Here is a 20,691-nt window from a genome sequence, read left to right as displayed (position 1 = left end):
GGACATTCATGATGTTTTAAACAGAAGGGTGTTCATCACAACACAAAACCAACTTAAGTGTCCCATCTTACAATGCTTTACTTCAATACTGCAGGTTCAAACTCACACAGCAGGCCAGTTATGAAGATCAGCTGTTTGCATTTCAAACTTGTGCACGTCTTAATGTGTCCTGATATGACCTGAACTGTCGGATTGTAAATTATAAGCACACTGGAGAGGAAGAACAGGGTCAGACTCAAGAATATACAAAATTTCGGTAGAGCAAACAACAGGACAGCTGCAGGGACACAGAGTGCTCTGGCACATTTTTCGTGTCCATCATACAGACAACTTCACTACGTTTCCTACAGGTTTAGGACATGACATTAACCTCACTTTAAAATTGAATATTCTGTGAATATTATTCATTTATTGGATCTCCTGTTTGCCAGTAATGTATTTAATAAAATAAGGTGTTGCAAATTATTTCTATATTTGTGGTGAGTTTATTTTTCATTATCATTTGAAAACAGACACACTAAAAACTTGTGAAATTTTATATAATTGTTTTATTGTAGTTACAAAAATGAATTACATTTCAAAGTTATAGCAGCAAAAATCTAAAAACTCATGATTGAATTTCAAACAGATTACAAACATTTGCTCAACGTTATGGGTTATGCTAATTTTTCCACATGGACCTTATTAAATAACCCCCTGCTACTCACATAAAAAAGTAAAAAACTCAAAATAACCCACACTTATTCACATTTGGACACAAAAACCTCAACCCAGTGGTAGGTCAAATGGGATATTAACGCAAAAACAACTACAAAAACTGAACAAAATTCTGCATAACATATTTTTATAGTTCTATAAAAGGTAATCAACAAAAGTCTTGAAAAGGCTTGATTGTACATTATGAACAATATTTCAGGTAAAAAAAAAAAAAAATAAAAATAAAAATAAAAAAGCAAAACAAATAAAAAAAAAAACAAACAGGAAATTTTATCATTCCCATTGACAAATTAAGTAAAATCCTGTAAGTACACATTCAATTTTCCTCATAATGGTCCATGTAAATGTGTCAGGTAAACAATTTAAGGCCCCTCTGGTTTGCATAAAATCTACACGGTAACAAAAAAAATGGAGGTGTAATACAAATTCAAGGCACTTAAAACCTATTACAGGGACTTTTTGATCCTATTCAGACCTTAAAGTCACAATGAAATGAAAATAAACTCTTGCACCCACAGTTGAACAACAACATGTGCCAAAGATGTTTAAAATGCTTTACTTTCATTTTCATGTTGCACAATCTGTCTTCTGTGAAAAAAAGGCTAAAATATTTCTGATGATGTGGCCAGCACTCAGGAGTGTGCAAGACATTTCATCAATCAAATGTGATGGAGGCGATCAGTGACTCTCCAAATGTAGTAGAACAACAATGCTCATGCCTTTGTTTTTACTGTACATTGAAGACTTTTGGCTTTGAGAACAAATGCACATGAAAAGAGAGTTTAGAATGTCAGCAATTATTTGCCTTAGATACAGTGTATATACACTGGTTTTCCTAAAGAGGGGGTATGAAGCCCAAATGGAGTAGCTCCAAATGCCATCTTGGCAGTGCCCAACTCCACCTAACTCCGAGCCAAGCTGTAAATGGGTAATAAAGTGGAGTGTGGGTAAGAACGGACGGAACAAATGAAGACTAAACAAGGCCATAACAAGCATAACCAAAACAAGCAAAGTTAAGATTGACAAGCTCTCCATGGATTGTATGATTAATGCTATTTTGGCAGAATGGATGGTAATTTTCATATAAAAACTATGACTGCCATATTTCCTCAGTAAATGCGGCATCATCAGTGGAGCTAACGTCACTAAGCTATCGATAACTGCAAATTAGTGTCAATGTTGTCAACATACAATTTAAATAATGCAAAATTTCTTACAATGGAAATACTGGAGACAGGTCCACATGGAGATGGGTTTAGGCATACCCGCAAAAGTTTTGTATCTTATTGGTGATAATTGTGGTGTTATGTGGATAAGTTTTTGGCAGGTTGTGATGATGAATCCGGCAGAAAGGACGCAAAAGGTCAGATTAAAATTTGTAAACTTATAGCTTGTTATGCGCATGCACCATGTCGTGTTCTCCGTTTTTTTGTGGGAGCATTACAGCACCACCTATACGCCTGGCATAAGTACAACAGCGTTTTCACTGGATTCATGTGGATGCAGATATTTCTTGAAATGGTTCCGTGTTTAAGGAACATTTTTGAAAATGACAAAGAAAAAGACTGTATAGGAAAAGTTCTGTTTTTGTGCGGACAAGGCCTTAGATAGTGCTTTAGTACAACTAACCACACAGCAAGCCATAATATCTCATATATTAGTGATACTCAAAGGTGAAACATGAATGCATCCACAGCAGCCAACAACCACTGCCAATGGGGCCATAGACCAGTCAACACATAGCAACCATGGCCCTTATTATCCAAAAATTTATGGTTTATAATAACTTAAACTAATGAGTTTTATTAAAAAAGGAAAAAAAAAAAAAAAAAAATCAGTGTGCACAGCAGGGATAGGACTTTTTGTAACCCCATAGCCCTGTATCATATTCTGATGAGCTTTCGCTAAGAAAACAATGAAAATCATTGTTCATTCATGATTAGCTGGAAATGTGAAGGTCAGAGAGGTTCATGATATATTTGTAGCAAATATACAAACACACATAACGACTTAGGTCATCACAAGATGGTATGCTTCTGCCAGCATCATTAAATAATTAATGTTGTTCCAATACATGTGAAGGGGAATGTATGTACTGGAAAGAGGTGTGCGTTTGGATGCCCAAAACAAAAGCAAACAAACAAACCCATAGTCATATCCACCTAAAAATATCAGTTTTCCTTTCTGCTTACCAAGTCCTGCGCACTTTCAGATTGGCTAATTAAATCAAAATTGATATGAATTTCTGTGCAGTCTTCTTTTAGCTGAAAAACATTCAGGCAAGCGGAGCGATTGGAAATGTTTGCAATATTGCCTGCTGTGATTGGTGAGAACAGCAAGTGTTTTGGCTGCCTGAAAGTAACCCTGGAAAAGACCGTTACCACAGCAGACGGAGTGTGTGGTAACAATGTGAATGAAATCAAAATATGCTGCTTTTATAGTAACAGTATATTCAGCATGCATACAGCAATAGACCAGACCTGCCAGCAGAGGTTCTTAGTAATAAAGTCAAACAAAAATCACCTGAGAGATGAGCTGCATTAATATCTGATACAAAAATGCTCCTGTTCTTTAAATGTCTAAATAATTTTTTTTAAAGCAGCTATCTGTAACTTTCCCAGCAGAGAGAAATATCTCGTACTTAGCCAAGCCAAAGCGTTTAAAAAGTAAGTTTGATATTTTTCCAACCTGGGATCTGTTTTCCAATATTTTGGGGTTTACTTTTCATTTGGGAACTGAACAAATTGAATTGGTGCATTATTCATTTAGAATCCTTGCACCATGAAGAGCTAAACAACTACATAATGTAACTATAAAGTCAGATTAGCTACTATGACGGTGATAAGCAGTTGTTGTTTGTTGCTTGATGGCCGTTCCTGGAGCATGGCCAGGTTGTGGTTACTTGGCATTAATGTGCATAATGTTTAATGATAGATTATCAAGGACGAAAAAGCCTGACACTGTCATGACTGCTTAACGGAACCAAAATTAATTTGATTTGTCATCCCTGTATCGCTCCTTAGCATGCCAACATCTCTGTAAAATGTCTTGTAAATCACTTCAGAGGTATTATCTGGTTACAAAAACAGTGTTTTAAGATTTAAAAGAGTATATTTTTGTTAACTTCTATAAAATATGTGGAAAAATGTCAGAAATATTAGACTTATAAAATACAGACATAGAAAAACAGCTGTTTGGGATCATATTCCATCATCTTGGATTATTTTGTTTCAGCGAGCAACCAGCCAACATCATGCTGGCTTCATTCAGATTGGCAGTCACCATGTTGAGTCGCTCAGTATTTGCATAAAATAGACTTCTCTATTTTGGCCCCACCTACCTGGTGGCATATCAACCACCGTGTCTTGTTACTGCAAACCACCAACTATAATTGAAAATGAATGGCAGCTCATCACTTGGCCTCTGTCGCTTGCAGTCGATCGCAGCTAATCTGACTGTTGCGTAAATGCCAAAACCAAAAAATGGGTGCCAAAACTACACATAGCAAACAGCATCTTGTCACCACTAAAGATGCAAAAAGAAACTTTATAACAAACCAATTATGTAGTTAGCTGCCATGGGATGACTGCTATGAGGCGAAGGTAAGTTACCAACTGTATAATCTGTTTTTTTTGTAAAAGTTTCTTTACATTTAGGGAGGTAAACATGTACACTTTTACCTCCATAGGGCTCCTCTCATTGCTACCAAACTCTTCTTATGTCATTTTCACCTCTTTAGTGGTGACAAGAAATGGTTTACTGTGAATGTTTTTAGCTTGTCAATACAACTACATTAATTAGCCGGTTAGCCTGTGGTAGTGTTTTCACTCTAAATCAATACTGTTCTGATTTAATTAGCTTTTGCCTAGAGTGAAAAAAATGAATCCCCAAAACAAATATAAATCCCAGGTTGAAAAATGTCAAAGTTCCCCTTTAATGCAAACATGCTTAGTTCTGATCAGGATCTAGCTGAAGTGCTCAGTGCTCACTAGACTGGACGAAAGTATCATTTGTGTGCCTCACAAAGGTTGGGCGGACTGCTGTCTGGACGGTGGGCGTTTGGCGTGTCAGTCAGCTTGGACTGTGTTATGTAGGACATAATAGTCATGGACATACATCAGAACAACGAATGGCTGACCAATGATGAGTGAGATCCAGACTGCAGTGTTGCCATAGATACCTCGAAGGAAGCGACCAACAAACCAAGCCAAGGGAAGCTGATGAGAAAATAAAAAAAATGGTGATTGTGATTATAAGGGCTAATTACAGTTTTTAAAAGTGCGTGTATGTTATTCTGTTTGTGCCATGCAGCATATGGTGATTAACAAACTAACACAATCAGGAAAGAACAAGAGGCAGCTAAATTGGCTACTGTCACTATTTTCCCCCATAATAAATCAAGTACGCTGTATACTAATGAGGTCATTAATTAACAGATAGGTAAGAATGCTGCAGCCCAGGCCAAAGACTTTTTTTTTAAAGAAAGCTACAAAATGAAAACCATCCAGTTTTCTAAAACTTTGTATGATTGTTTTTTAATGTTTATTTTACACATTTTATTGCTAATTTTGATGAGTGAGCAGGAGATTAGGGTATTTTTTACATGAAAAGGTATTAACATATTAAAGTAATTTTTTTAAGAATTTAACAACTAGGTTTTACAAGATATCTCAAACATCTCTATCTCTTAAAAAGAAAAAAAAATGCTTCAGAAATTTAAAAGACATGACAAAAATGGTGTAGCCTCATTCAAATATAAGCAGTGTCATTAAAAAATAACCACTGTAATATGAGGTCTGTCCATAAAGTATTGTACCTTTTTATTTTTTTTTAAACTATATGGATTTGATTCATATGTTTTCACGTCAGACAAGCTTGAACCCTTGTGCGCATGCGTGAGTTTTTCCGCGCCTGTCGGTGACGTCATTCGCCTGTGAGCACGCCTTGTGGAAGGAGTGGTCCCGCCCCGTCGTCGGATTTTCATTGTCTGGAAATGGTGGAATGATTTGGCGTTTTTTTCCATCAGAATTTTTTCAGAAGCTGTTAGAGACTGGCACCTGGAAACCATTCGAAAAATTTATCTGGCTTTCGGTGAAAATTTTACGGGCTTCACAGAGAATAAGGTCTATTAGTACAGCTTTAAGGACCCCTTTAAGGATGCTCAGCGCGTCGCGCTCCGAACTGCGACGACGCGGCACAAGCCACTGGAACATTTCTAAGCTGATGGCTCTGTGGATACAAGACCATCGTGTCCTCTTTCTCTGGTTATCACAAGAGCTGGACATCAGCCATTTTCCGGCAGATTTCACTTTTAACAAGAGATTTTGTCATGGAAAGCCGCGCGGAGGCTTCGCGCGTCACGACCGATTCGCTTTGGAAGCGAGACAAAGGAACACCTCCGTTTCGGCATGTCAGAGGACAAGTTTGGACATGTCTATCTTGGCTTTCAATGCTTACCAGTCCAGTAAGTATCAGTGAAATTGTGGAGAGCTGGACATGTCCAATAGACCTTGTTCTCTGTGAAGCCCGTAAAATTTTCACCGAAAGCCAGATAAATATTTCGAATGGTTTCCAGGTGCCAGTCTCTAACAGCTTCTGAAAAAATTCTGATGGAAAAAACCCCAAATCATTCCGCCATTTCCAGACAATGAAAATCCGACGACGGGGTGGGACCACTCCTTCCACAAGGCGTGCTCACAGGCGAATGACGTCACCGACAGGCGTGGAAAAACTCACGCATGCGCACAAGGGTTCAAGCTTGTCTGACGTGAAAACGTATGAATCAAATCCATATAGTTTAAAAAAAAAAAATAAAAAAAAAAAGGTACGATACTTTATGGACAGACCTCGTATATTTATCATACATTTCCCAGTTATTCCCAAACTGCTGACAGAAGAAAAAAAAAAAAAAAAAAAAAAAAAAAAAAAATCTTTTTAGCACATCTCCCTCCTTTGTCAAACATTCAGTACCTGTGTCCCGCCCACATCTCTAGCGATGAGTGTGTTTGATTTGTGATGCAGCATTTTCAGTGCAAAGGCACTCATAAAAAAAACAAACAAAAAAAACCTGATATACAACAATGTGCAAACGTTTTAAGCACTCTGCAATTTTGAACAAATCTTGATGCGGTTTCCCCTTCTTTTTCCAAACATAACTACGCCAATAAAATTGAAATGCAACTTCTATTATTCTATTCTATTGACTATCTACTCTCCCTTCACAGCATTTAGCAGAAGACTGATCATCATTTGAAACATTCAACAGGTCTACCAGCTCTCTAAGTGTGAAAAGCCAGATGTATGCGGACTCGCTAGAGGCACTTTTAGCATTAAAATGTGATTTTTTTTTTTTTTTTTTTACATTTTCTAGAAGGTCGCAGGTAGTGAGTAGTGCCGTTGCAATTCACTCTTAAATTCTCTGTGCCTGACACAATAATGTTAATTCAACCGTTAGCTTCTGCTTGTTAATATGGTATTTGCATTATAAGTAAATAATGGACTGGATAAACTCATTTTTCTACTTGTTCACATTTTGCAATCTTCTACTTTTCATGAAACAGCCGTACCACATTACCTATAGACCAACACAACTTACAGTACATATGTTTTTCCTTCTCCGTGGCACATTTGCGGACTGATGCAAGTAATACAACGGTGCAACATATAGTCTAGTAAATACCGCAAATATAACCTGATGTTCTTATTAATTGCAGGTATGGTGCAAAAAGTTTTTGGTTGTACCCCATTCTTTGCATCTGCATTTGTGTTAGAAAGGGCATCCAGCATAAAACTTTTGCCTAATCAACACGCAGCTGCATATGGCATCTTTTGTGGTTCCCCCATGAAAAAAAAGAGGGAGAAACTGAAGAAACTGTGCTTACATCTGCACAGCACAGTACATCACAGTGTATAATGAAATTAAAACATCCCTGGGGATATACCTGTATGAAAAATACTCATTCTTGTGCAGTAGGTGGTAAATTATTTATCACATGCTCAGTAATTTTATGCCTCAGTTGGTTCTTACCTGAGCCATCATGCCCATGAAGGCCCAAAGCCTGAACATCCTGAGAGGAACACTGACTAGATACTAACACAGAGAGAAACCAGAATCATTACATTCTCAGAAATCTTCTAGCATACATTCTAAGAACATTTGTAGATTTCAGTATTTATATTTTTGACGATATTACATTTTCAGACAAAGGTGTGACTATGATGAACATTCCGCAGTGTGAATGTAGAATAAACTGATCACCTACCTCATGGAAGAAGGCCGACAAGAAGAAGACTGCTGATTGGCTAACTTTTTTACTAAATCCCCTCTTTAGCAGCGGCTTGTAAAAGTGACTAGAAAACAAAGGGAAGAATAGATGATGTAATGGCTCAAGGATGCTGTAGATAGATGGATGAACCACACAGTGGGAAATGGTTCTCCCATTGTCATTTTTCTGCTTACTCTTCATACTGCATCAGCACCAATAGTTTCATGGTGAAGACGAGCACAGAAGGGCTAATACAAGAAAACAGCCCAAATTTTAGCTTTATTTCCTCACGTGTAGATGAAAATTCACATAATCTTTCTAAAAAAATCTTGCTATATTCAACTCCACCATGAATCTGTGGAACTGATGAGACAACAGACGGAACTGCACTTTGCATTTATTTCTGAACATACATTAAAATAGTCAGGAATAATGTGATGCAATGTTGCATGGAAATGTTTATAAATTCACTTTGGAAAATGTACAATACTGTATGTGAATGCACCACCGTTGGGTACCACTTCAATGACTTTGTGTCAAACGAGCAGTTACTTAGAGATACTCCGATAAGGAGTATTACTTGTATCGTGACATTTTGGACATGAGCCAACGTGCAGGTGTCTGTGTGTTGAGGACCCAGGCACCTCAAAAAGACCAAGTGGGTGTCTGCCCACTTTTCACCCGGCTATGGCAGGATGATGGCTACTTTGGAGATGTGGGGATATACCAATTATTTGCCTGGGTGGTTGCCACTGAGGATCCAAGGCAGTTTCATGGTGTGGTGCAAACTCCCAGACCTGAAGCATCCATATGTTTGTTGTAACCAAACCACATTCTAAATCACTGTGCTGGTGCATGCGGGAGGTGATGGTTGAGACTCTACAGATTAAAGCAGATGATCCACAGTTCAAATCCCAGTCAGACAGGGGGGGGGATCACTCAGGTCGCTTCGACAAGGTCCTTAATCCCCAAAATACACCTGGTGTACAGTTGAGCACCTTGCATGGCAGCACACTGACATTAGTGTGTGTGTGTGTGTGTGTGTGTGTGTGTGTGAACGGGTGAATGTGAGGCATCACTGTAAAGTGCTTTGAGCTTCTGCTTCAGATAAAAATGCAGTCCATTTAGCATTTACGCAAAACAAAAATTGCCCTAAATGACCAATTACGATCACAAACCTTCCCTTTAATGCTCTGAGTATTATCACTACTTTCTTTTTGGCAAAATGGAGAATGTGTTGCAGAACAAGCAACACATTTTGGCATCCTCAGCAATGCCTCAACAAATAAGAGGGGGGTGGGGGAAACTCAGGAACAGATTATAGCTTCAGTAAATTCTGTCTCTTCTGAGTGCTGAACAGTTAATAAAATAAAAAATGCAAAATACAAAATAAAATATGTATAAAAGGACAAACTGATGATTCAAAACAGGGTGGAAGAGGAGGAAGGCAGAGTTATGTAACTCTTCACTGACTGCTGTGGACTGGCAGCAGCACTGGAGAAAGTTTACGCACATTTTCATCTAGGTATGAATTGACAAAACTCACACTTTGCGTACAAAGGTTTATACACAATATCGATGAATAAGAAGAAATGTCATTGTTCAATGTCTGTCAACGTGTGACCAACTCACCGTAAACACCATTTGTGGACTGGAATGTTCCAGTTCTGCCAGAAATACGTCACCGTCTCAGAGTTCCTGAAAGAGAAGCCACCAGATATTGTAATGAAAAAAATATAACGTTTAAACAATGAACATGTGAATGTTGAAACAACTCTTTAAAGCTACAGTGTGGAGGATTTAAATGTGTTTATTAGCAGACGTAGAATATAGCGTTCATAACCATCTGTTCATTGGTGCCTAATTACCCCGTTCTCCCATCAGAGGGCCCAGGGCTTTCCACGCAAAATTCTGCCTGAAGAGGGGGTGGGATGGCGCATGTGCATGGCCAATATCAGATACACTGGAAAATCAATTTCAATAAAATGTCTAATTTCATCTGAAATAAAAAAATATATCACAAATAACTCAGCTGATGGTGTCCATTTTTTGTCCTGTTCTCATTCATTACATGTGTTCCATGTAAATTTAATCTAATTTCAGGAGGCCATTTTACCAACTGTCTTAAAAAGGGGTGATGCTTGGCCCTGGGCAAATGGGGCATCTGCAAAAACGAGTCAATGCGTTTTTAAAAGCTTGGAATGAGACCTTGATGTCTACACTGGAGGACCCCCTCATGGGGGCACCAGGTTGCACCGCCATACTGATACAGTAACCCAAAAGGGACAGACATAGTCTGCCTTTAGTATTTTGCAGTTTGCAGACAGAAAGACTGAAGAACAATGGAGAGTACATGGTAAATGGACTGCATTTATATAGCACTTTTCCATCTGCAACAGAAGTTCAAAACGCTTTACAATCATGCCTCACATTCACACAAACACACTCACACACCCATCACACAGGAATCAGTATTTGCTTCCACTGGTTATGACTGCAAGCTAACAAGTTTGAGAACCCTCATTTTGTGAAACGGAGACTCATAAATATTGCTTACCTCAAAAGAACAGAGAATGCATCTATATAGTACTTTCATGGTCAAAGCACTTTACAGGGATGCCTTAAATTCATTCACTCACTCATTTACATGTGTACACACACACACTTCAATGTTAGGGTGCTGCCATGCGAGGTGCTCACGACACACCGGGAGCAACGTGAAGGTTAAGGACCTTGCCACATGACCCTGAGTGATTTTCTGGTCTGACAGGGTTCAGATGACACTAAATCCTACACACTAACTTTAAATAGTTATTGTTATGAAGGAACTAACTATTCACAGTTCCAGTACTTAGGAAAGAAATCAATATAATAATACAACCAAACACCAAGTTGATCACTTATATGTATATTTAGAAAAAAAAGTTACTGAATTACTGAGAATTACACAATTTTCACTCCATTGATCCCCCAGAAGACCAACAATAGTTTAAATTTCTTTGCATCTGAAATTAACAGCAGTTCTTGAGGTCTTATTCTCCAATGCTCCAAAGATCCCCTCCATGCTGCAACAGTTTTGCTACGTAGCAAAACCTTGAGCAGTCTATGAGCACTGGTATACTCACCACCAGTCCAAGTAGAACTGCCTGTCTCCAAATTGCAGCAGCTCAGCCGTGAAATTCAGAGATGAGTGGAAGAAGCAGTAAAAAAACATCAACCACAACAAGTGATTTGGAACCTAGAGATAACAAAAGTTACAAAAAAAAAAAAGACAACTCAATATCACATAAAGAGTACATGGCAGAACAGTAACATAAATGCAACAAGATGGAAAGTCCTCTTCACCAACTATATGTGCCTACAGACATATCTAATAAACAGTCATGAGGTCTCATCCCGAAGTCGCTGGTGGCATGCAGTTGAGCACCTTGACTGTGTGCTTGTGTATGTGAGGCATCACTGAAGAAGAAGGGCCTTCGGTGTACATACAACAAAATTTGTTTTTAGCATTTAACCCCATTGTAATTACTGTTAGACACAATCTAATGACTAGGAGCAGCCACAGTCCGGCGCCTGAGGACCAACTCCAGGCGTAGAGGCCCTGCCTTGGTCAACGTGCATGTTTTGATGGTGGGAGGAAACCAGAGTGCCAGGAGGAAATCCACGCAGGCACAGGGAAAACACGCAAACTCCAACATAAAGTAACTGGGTGGGCATGGGTGGCATCAAACTCGAGACCTTCTTGCTGTGAGACAAGTGTGCTAGCCGCTAAGCCACTGCCCACTCTAACCCTATGGTCAAATTAGCAAAAAAAAAAAAAAAAAAAAAAAGGAAGGCAACAGGCAGTTGCCGTTTGTCACTTGATGGGCATGTCCGAGGCCCGTGCACAAGGTTTAGCAAAACATTATAAAGAATGGGGAAACCCAACACTGCCACTATGAGCTTTTCCTCCTTGCTTGACTGCTTAAGGGCCCATTCACACTATGAGGTGAACTGGCTGATGCTGCCAGATGTAGCAGATTCTCAAAAACCTCTGTGAAACGCCAAAGAAGGCTTGATCCAGGAGTCCAAATTTACTGCCATCAACGCAGGTTGACGTAGCACAGCAGAGGGCAACATTGTATTGGCAAAGCTCCGCATTTCGTGACACTCCACTGGCTTACTGTTGGAAGTAGTTCAACTGTTGGCATCAGAGGGTGGGCGCATTCATGGTGTACACAGCAGAGCAGTAGCGTAGCCTGGCTGAGGTAACTTTCGACTCAATATGCAACCCCAATTCCAATGAAATTGGGACGTTGTGTAAAATGTAAACAAAAACAGAATACAATGATTTGCAAATCCTCTTCAACTTATATTCAATTGAATACACCACAAAGACAAGATACTTAATGTTCAAACTGATAAACTTTATTGTTTTTGTGCAATATTTGCTCATTTTGAAATGGATACCTGCAACACGTTTCAAAAAAGCTGGGACAGTGGTATATTTACCACTGTGTTACATCACCTTTCCTTCTAACAACACTCAGTAAGTGTTTGGGAACTGAGGACACTAACTGTTGAAGCTTTGTAGGTAGAATTCTTTCCCATTCTTGCTTAATGTACGACTTAAGTTGTTCAACAGTCCGGGGTCTCCGTTGTCGTATTTTGCGCTTCATAATGCGCCACACATTTTCAGTGGGCGACAGGTCTGGACTGCAGGGAGGCCAGTCTAGTACCTGCACTCTTCTACTACGAAGCCACGCTGTTGTAACACGTGCAGAATGTGGCTTGCTGAAATAAGCAGGGACGTCCCTGAAAAAGACGTTGCTTGGATGGCAGCATGTGTTGCTCCAAAACCTGGATGTACCTTTCAGCATTGATGGTGCCATCACAGATGTGTAAGTTGCCCATGCCATGGGCACTAACACACCCCCATACCATCACAGATGCTGGCTTTTGAACTTTGGGCTGATAACAATTCGGATGGTCTTTTTCCTCTTTTGTCTGGAGGACACAACATCCATGATTTCCAAAAACAATTTGAAATGTGGACTCATCAGACCACAGCACACTTTTCCACTTTGTGTCTGTCTATTTCAAATGAACTCGGGCCCAGAGAAGGCAGCAGCGTTTCTGGATGTTGTTTATGTATGGCTTTCGCTTTGCATGGTGGAGTTTAGACTTGCACTTATAGATGTAGCGACAAACTGTGTTAACTGACAATGGTTTTCTGAAGTGTTCCTGAGCCCACGCAGTAAGTACACAATGATGTTGGTTTTAATGCAGTGCTGCCTGTGGGATCAAAGGTCACGGGCATTCAGTGTTGGTTTTCAGCCTTGCCGCTTATGTGTAGAATGTTCTTCAGATTCTCTGAATGTTCTGATTATATTATGGACTGTAGATTATGGAATCCCTAAATTCCTTGCAATGAATGTTGAGAAACATTGCTCTTTAACTGTTGGACTATTTTTTTCACGCAGTTGCTCACAAAGTGGTGATCCTCGCACCAACTTTGCTTGTGAATGGCTGAGTCTTTTGGGGATGCTCCTTTTATACCCAATCATGACACTCACCTGTTTCAATTAACCTGTTCACCTGTGGAATGTCCCAAACAGGTGTTCTTTGAGCATTCATCAACTTTCCCAGTGTTTTGTTACCCCGTCCCAACTTTTTTGAAACGTGTTGCAGGCATCCATTTCAAAATAAGCAAATATTTGCTCATTTTGAAATGGATGGACGCCCGGGTCTGATCAGCCTGGGATGGGCCAACCTTGGCAGAGGGTGTCTTGTTGTAAGTGGCCGAAACACCCAATGACGTTCGGGGCAAACAACTGAAGATGTGACGTGGTGGTGGCACCTTGTGATCATTGATCCCATCTCATCTAAGAGGGCACCTCCAACAATTGATTTGCTGACTATTTGGGATTTTAACAGCTAGTCCTATTAAGAAGTTAGTGCTCATTTTGTTTCTTTTCTACCTGTTTAATACTTCTGTTCATTTTTCAGTTGAACTGCTGTGAATTTTATGTAATTATTTTACTCCTGTGTAAAATCTTAGGAGCGGCTAGCATTTTCGCTAGCAGTTAGCTTGCATTAGCTATTTCGGACCCCGTCATAATTTTTTCATTTCATTTTTTACACTCCTGTTAGTTAATTAACTGTTTAGTGTATTTTATAGCTGCTGCGTTTTTACCTGTTTAATACTTCTGTTAGTTTTTCAGCGCTGTGAATTTTGGTTTGGTTAGCTCGTGTTTGCTTGGCTACATTCTTGAATTTCTTAGTGCACAAAGTACACTACTAATTCTACTTTACACCCTCCGTAAATCCTGCGTGATGTTGGAAGATAGGGTGGCTCTCTTAGAGAGCCATGTCCGTAAGTTAGAGCAGCTTCTTAGCGCAGTGGAGTTAGATGTTACGGGCACTCCAGATGAGGTTAGTGTTGGCCCGGCTAGCGAGCCCATTAGCATCAGCTTAGAAACGTCGGCTGTGGAGGACGGCTTTCGGACCGTGGCTAGGCGGAGGAAGCCCCGTAGGGCTTGGTGCCCGGTTGTGGCACCCCGATCACACTCGCCAGTGCGAACTGTGAATCAGTTCTCCCGCTTGGATTTGCCAGATGTGACTTCTCTGAGCCCACAAGTGACTTCCACTTCTGTCTCCAGGCCGAAACACCGGACTTTAGTGATAGGGGATTCTATCACCCGCAAAGTCAGGTTACAGACGCTGGCTGACGTTAAATGTATTCCTGGGGCCAGAGCTCCCGACATTGCATCTCATCTTAGGGTGCTGACGCTGTAGAAGAGAAGACAGACCAAGGAACATGACATGAGATATAGTCACATAGTTATTCAAGTTGGCACCAATGATATCAGGATGAAGCACTCAGAGGTCACAAAAATGGACATAAAGAGGACTTGTGACCTTGCCAGAAAGATGTGTCGGCATCGATTAATAGTCTCTGGTCCCCTCCCCTCCCGGGGTACTGATGAAGCATTTAGCAGGCTGACATCGTTAAATAGGTGGCTGGTGGAGTTTTGTAGACAGCAAGGCTTTAGCTTTATTGATAACTGGCCTTCGTTCTGGGGCCGCCGTGGCTTGCTGATGCCGGACGGCCTCCACCCTACTGGGGAAGGTGCTGCCATCTTGTCTGCGAACACAGATAGAGCTCTACAGGGAGGGTAACATTAGGAATCTACAGCAGGCCACGGAGTAGGTGATTAGAGACCCTGCAAGGCTTATGACAAATGTGGGTGTGGAATCCATTAGCTTAGCGGGGAATTTAGTGCAGAAAATCCACTATGGTGATAGTGCAGTTTATTTACCAGGGAGGGAATTTCAACAAGTTGAGACTGTGGCCTGCTTCCGTAGTCGTGTCCATAAAAATCATAGAGGGATATGCTTTCCAAACTTAATACCCATTACTATATTGGATGATGATGTAATTGAGGATGGCCCAGTGGTTGTTCCAGCAATAGCAAAGATTTTGTGTCTGCTACCTACAACGTGCGTGGAATGTCTTAAACCTAAACCTACTTCTAGGCATACATATGCTACTCTGGAACCACCCCTAAACCCAAACAGTTCATCTGTCAACCCCACTGAGGTCCTCAGACTGGGTCTCATTAACATAAGATCACTGTCCTCAAAATCACTGTTGATCAATGATCTAATTATTGATCATCACTTAGATATGATTGGGCTATGTGAAACCTGGCTTAAACCTACAGCTGTCCTCCCCTTAAATAAGGCCTGCCCACCAGCATATACATTTAGTCACGTCCCTCGTGATGCGAAGCAAGGCGGGGGTGTTGCTCTTATTTATAAATCTAGGTTTAGCTTATTAGCTGTTGGGGGTTACAAATATCACTCGTTTGAGCATCTGATTCTCCGCTCTGCTCAGGATATTACACATTGCCAAGGTCAGAAGAATAAAAATCAGTCGTATTACTCCTGGCCCATATTCTGAATTCTTAGATGCATTTGGTGCGTTCATCTCTAACTTGTCAACTAGTGTAGATAACATTCTGATCATTGGTGACTAACATTCATATAAATAAGCCTTCTGATCCCCTCTGCAAATCATTTATTGAAATTGTGGATTCATTAGGATTTTGGCAATGCATTCGGGATTCGACGCACATTAGTGGAAATATCCTGGATCTGGTTCTCGCACGTGGTATTGCTGTCATGAATATTGACATCATGCCTCTTACATCAGTGGTGTCTGATCACTCACTTATTAAGTTTACAGTTTCGCTGCCGTGTTTAGTGAACAACCTTATATATCGTTACGGCGATGCATCAACTCCTCAACTAAGACTGAACTCGAAGCTAGACTGCCTGATGTCTTAGCTTCACATTTGACAAATACCCAGTCAGACAAACTTGTGGATAGTTTAAACTCAGTGCTCAAAACTACACTCGACATGATTGCACCACCTGTGTTAAAACGGGCGCTCCCCCAAATCACAGTCACCTTGGTTCAATGATTATCTGCGTGACCTCAAGCATAAAGCAAGAGGTCTAGAATGGAAATGGCATTGTTCAAAATTAGAAATATTTCACCTTGCGTGGCGTGATGCTATCTTAGACTATAAGCATGCATTATTGGCTACAAAGCGGACTTACTACTCTGATTTGATAAACAAAAACAAGCATAACTCAAAGTTCTTGTTCGACACGGTGGCAACACTTCTGCATGGACAACCACCTGTAGTTCGCTCTTTTACAGCACAAGATTTCCTGGATTACTTTGGGAAGAAAATAGAAGACATCAGGTTAAACATATTGCCTTAATCCAGCCACTACACCCTGCTATTGATGTGGGCGCCACTACTGAGGTATTACCCAGATTTACAGAATTTGACAGTATCTCACTGGGCATGCTGACAAAACTCATAATGTCAACAAAAAGCACAACCTGTTTATTTGATCCTATACCAACAAAACTGTTTAAGGACCTGTGGCCCACTCTTGGGCCGACTGTGCTGGAAATTATTAATCTTTCTTTAACTTCTGGATCTGTTCCTAAATGTTTCAAATCTGCAGTGATTAAGCCATTACTTAAGAAACCTAATCTTGACCCTAGTGTATTGACAAACTATTGGTTGATATCAAATCTATCATTTTTCTCTAAAATTCTGGAAAAAGTGGTGTCACGGCAGCTCGCAGACTATCTTACTGAGAATAATCTCTTTGAGCCACTGCAGTCTGCTTTCAGAAAACATCATTCCACAGAGACGGCTCTCACTAAAGTGGTGAATGATCTTCTGCTTACAATGGATTCGGACACCACTACGGTTCTGTTGCTGTTAAATCTCAGTGCTGCATTTGATACAGTGGATCATCATATTCTACTTGATAGGCTGGAAAATCACTTTGGGATTACTGGGAGTGCCCTTGCATGGTTGACGTCATACTTGACCAGTCGTTCTCACTGTGTTTTGTACAGTAACACTACCTCTAACCTTAGTGACATGAAATTTGGGGTTCCACAGGGGTCTGTCTTAGGCCCCCTGCTTTTCTCCCTTTATATAACACCCCTTGGGCACATATTGCGGCGTTTTGGGATTACCTTTCACTGCTGTGTAGATGATACTCAGTTATACATGCCGATAACTGCTGGTAATCTCGTTCACATAAAATCCTTAGAAGATTGCCTTGCAGCAGTGAGAAGTTGGATGTCTAGAAACTTCCTACTTTTAAACTCTGATAAGACTGAAATGATGGTTGTTGGTCCAGTGAGACTTCAGCATCAATTTGACCAGTTAACGCTCAGCCTCGGCTCGTGTGTCATACATCACACTGACAAAGTGAGGAACCTTGGGGTAATTTTTGATCCTTCATTGTCCTTTGGCCTCCACATTAGAAATATTACTAGGACTGCTTTCTTCCACCTGCAAAATATAGCGAAGATTCATCCCATCCTGTCTATGGCTGATGCTGAGACCCTGATCCATGCATTTATCTCTTCTAGATTGGTCTACTGCAATGTTCTATTTTCTGGTTTACCGCAGTCTCGCATTAAGGGTCTCCAACTGGTTCAAAATGCTGCAGCCAGACTTTTGACACGAAGCAGAAAGTTCGACCACATTACACCCATTTTAGCATCCCTTCACTGGCTTCCTGTCCCAGTGAGATCAGATTTTAAGCTTCTGCTACTAACCTATAAAATGATTCATGGATTGGCACCTCCCTACCTAGCTGACCTAATTAAACCTTACGTACCGGCCCGGGCTTTACGTTCTCAGGGTGTAGGACTACTTTGTGTCCCTAAGGTGAATAAGAAGTCTGCGGGTCACAGAGCTTTCTCTTATTGTGCCCCTGTTCTGTGGAATGATCTTCCTGCGTCAATAAAACAGTCAGATTCTGTGGAGACTTTCAAGTACAGACTTAAGATGCACTTATTTTCCCTTTCATATGGCTAGCATACTGGTACAGTTTTGTTTTACGCTTTTTACTCTTTTAATTAATTTATTAGTAATTGGAGTAGGCTGCGGCCTCAACTTTACTTAAATTCTGGGTCTTTTAGTGATGTTTAGGGCTCATGGCCGGCGATCGCCTTAGTATTTCTCTGTTTTTCTTGCTGTTTAATGCTGGCAAATTAAACAGTATTTTTTTGTGTTTCTGATGCCTGATTCTGTTTTTTCTCTCTGTTTAAGGTGCAGCTCCATCCAGAGATGGGAGTTGTATTCGTGTTGGCGAGCCTCCTGTCCTGTGCGCCAATAGCATTCCTTGTATATTCGTCCGTGAATTGTTCTGTGAATTGTTCTGTAATTTATGAGGGTCACCCCTTTGAGTCTGGTCTGCTTGAGGTTTCTTCCTCAGAGGGAGTTTTTCCTTACCACTGTTGCTCTGGAGGTTGGTAAGGTTAGACCTTACCTGTGTTAAGCGCTTTGAGGCAACTCTGTTGTGATTTGGAGCTATATAAATGAAAATAAATTGAAAATTGAAAAATTTGCACAAAAACAAAAAAGTATCAGTTTGAACATTAAATATCTTGTCTTTGTGGTGTAGTCAATTGAACATAGGTTGAAGAGGATTTGCAAATCATTGTATTATTTCATTTATTTACATTTCACACAATGTCCCAACTTCATTGGAATTGGGGTTGTATGCGATGTCTCAAATATTGATATAACTGGTTGATGTAACTGTGATTGCATCACTTGCTACTACCTTGTTCTCGAGACAGATTCTACACATTCCTTCACATTTCTTCATGCCAAAGGGATCCACTGGAGGTCATGTGTCCAGTCAAGCCTCTGACATTGGCCAGTGGAGGGAAATGTAGCGGTAACTGTGTACTAGCGAAAGTGTCATAGCAGTAAAAAAAATCTTTTTTTGCTGGCATTTCAGCATGAACATCGAAGATTTGTAGTATGCTGAAAATGTTTCCAGGACCACAACGAACATCAGCATTTGCCCGACTAACGTCCACTTAGCTTCTGAAGAGTCTGGCGTACCATGGCATTGATCAATGCTAAACAACTTTTCACTCTCCGTTGGCAAATGCCAGACTAATCTCAGAGTGCAACTGCACCATAATAGAACCAGAGTTCAATTAATTTAAGTGTTTCAGGGTTAAATTCTTCTATCACTAATTAGCATGCTAACATCTTTGTAAGATGTCTTGTAAATCACTTCAAACCTATTATCTGGTTACAAAAACAGAATTTTTACATTTAGATGTGTTTATTTCTGTGAGAAAAAAAAACATGACACAAATGACTGTTTTGGTGTGTATTCTGCCATCTTGGATAATTTTGTTCAAGCAACGTACGTCATGCTGATATCATGTCTTCATTCCAATTGCCATCTATGAGGTCTGTGAGAAAAGTATCCGACCTTTTTATTTTATGCAAAAAATATATGGATTTGATTCATATGTTTTTACGTCAGCCAAGCTTGAACCTTCGTGCGCATGCGTGAGTTTTTCGACGCCTGTCGGTTGCGTCATTCGCCTGTGGGCAGGCTTTGAGTGAGCACTGGTCTAGCCCTCTCGTCGTCGTTTCATTGCGAGGAAATGGCGGAATGATTTGGGCTTTTTTTCCATCAGAATTTTTTCAGAAACTGTTAGAGACAGGCAGCTGGAAACCATTCAAAAAAATTTATCTGGCTTTCGGTGAAAATTTTACAGGTTTCACAGAGAATAAGGAGTGTTACTACAGCTTTAAGGACGGCCCACAATGGCGCACGGCGCACTGCGCTCCAAGCGGCCATCGAGAGGCAGAAACCACCACATCATTTCTAAACGGATCGCTGTGTGGAGCCGGGACCGTCGTGTGCAATTTCTCTGGTTATCACAAGTGCTGGACATCAGCCATTTTTCAGCAGATTTCACTTTTAACAAGAGATTTTGTCATGGAAAACCGCACGGAGGCTTCGCGCGTCACGACTGATTCGCTGATGAAGCGAGACAAAGGAACACCTCCGTTTCGGAGTGTTAAAGGACAAGTTGGGACATGCCTATCTCGGCTTTCAGTGCTTACCAGTCGAGTGAGTATAAGAGAAATTGTGGAGAGCTGGGCATGTCCTCTGGTACTCCAAAACAGAGGTGTTAACTGTCTCCCTTAACTGACGTTAAGGGAGACTATGTTCAATAAATAATGCAAGAACAACCTGACCCCTGTGACGTTTTCTGGGTGAGGCCAAGATGTTTCTGAAGTACTCTCGTGTAGGTGAGGACTTGTGAACTTCATATTTTGGGCTACATTGGCATATTTTAACA

At 40.4% G+C, this 20,691-nt stretch overlaps 1 protein-coding gene across 1 annotated transcript in view; it reads right to left on the bottom strand.

The window, feature by feature from the left end:
• Window positions 1–528: 528 nt before the first annotated feature.
• Window positions 529–20,691, bottom strand: part of LOC117514444 (diacylglycerol O-acyltransferase 1-like) — a 58,995-nt gene continuing 38,832 nt past the window's right edge. The window contains exons 13-17 of the mRNA XM_034174913.1: window positions 11,108–11,220; window positions 9,615–9,680; window positions 7,980–8,067; window positions 7,745–7,807; window positions 529–4,934 (exon numbers count right to left, since the gene is read on the bottom strand). Coding sequence (XP_034030804.1) covers window positions 4,785–4,934; window positions 7,745–7,807; window positions 7,980–8,067; window positions 9,615–9,680; window positions 11,108–11,220 — 480 coding nt within the window. The 3' untranslated portion in view covers window positions 529–4,784. The remainder of the gene's footprint in view (window positions 4,935–7,744; window positions 7,808–7,979; window positions 8,068–9,614; window positions 9,681–11,107; window positions 11,221–20,691) is intronic.

The sequence above is a fragment of the Thalassophryne amazonica genome, chromosome 7 (assembly GCF_902500255.1).
Source record: "Thalassophryne amazonica chromosome 7, fThaAma1.1, whole genome shotgun sequence".
Taxonomy (NCBI): Eukaryota; Metazoa; Chordata; class Actinopteri; order Batrachoidiformes; family Batrachoididae; genus Thalassophryne; species Thalassophryne amazonica.
This window is presented reverse-complemented; position numbering and strand designations above follow the sequence as displayed.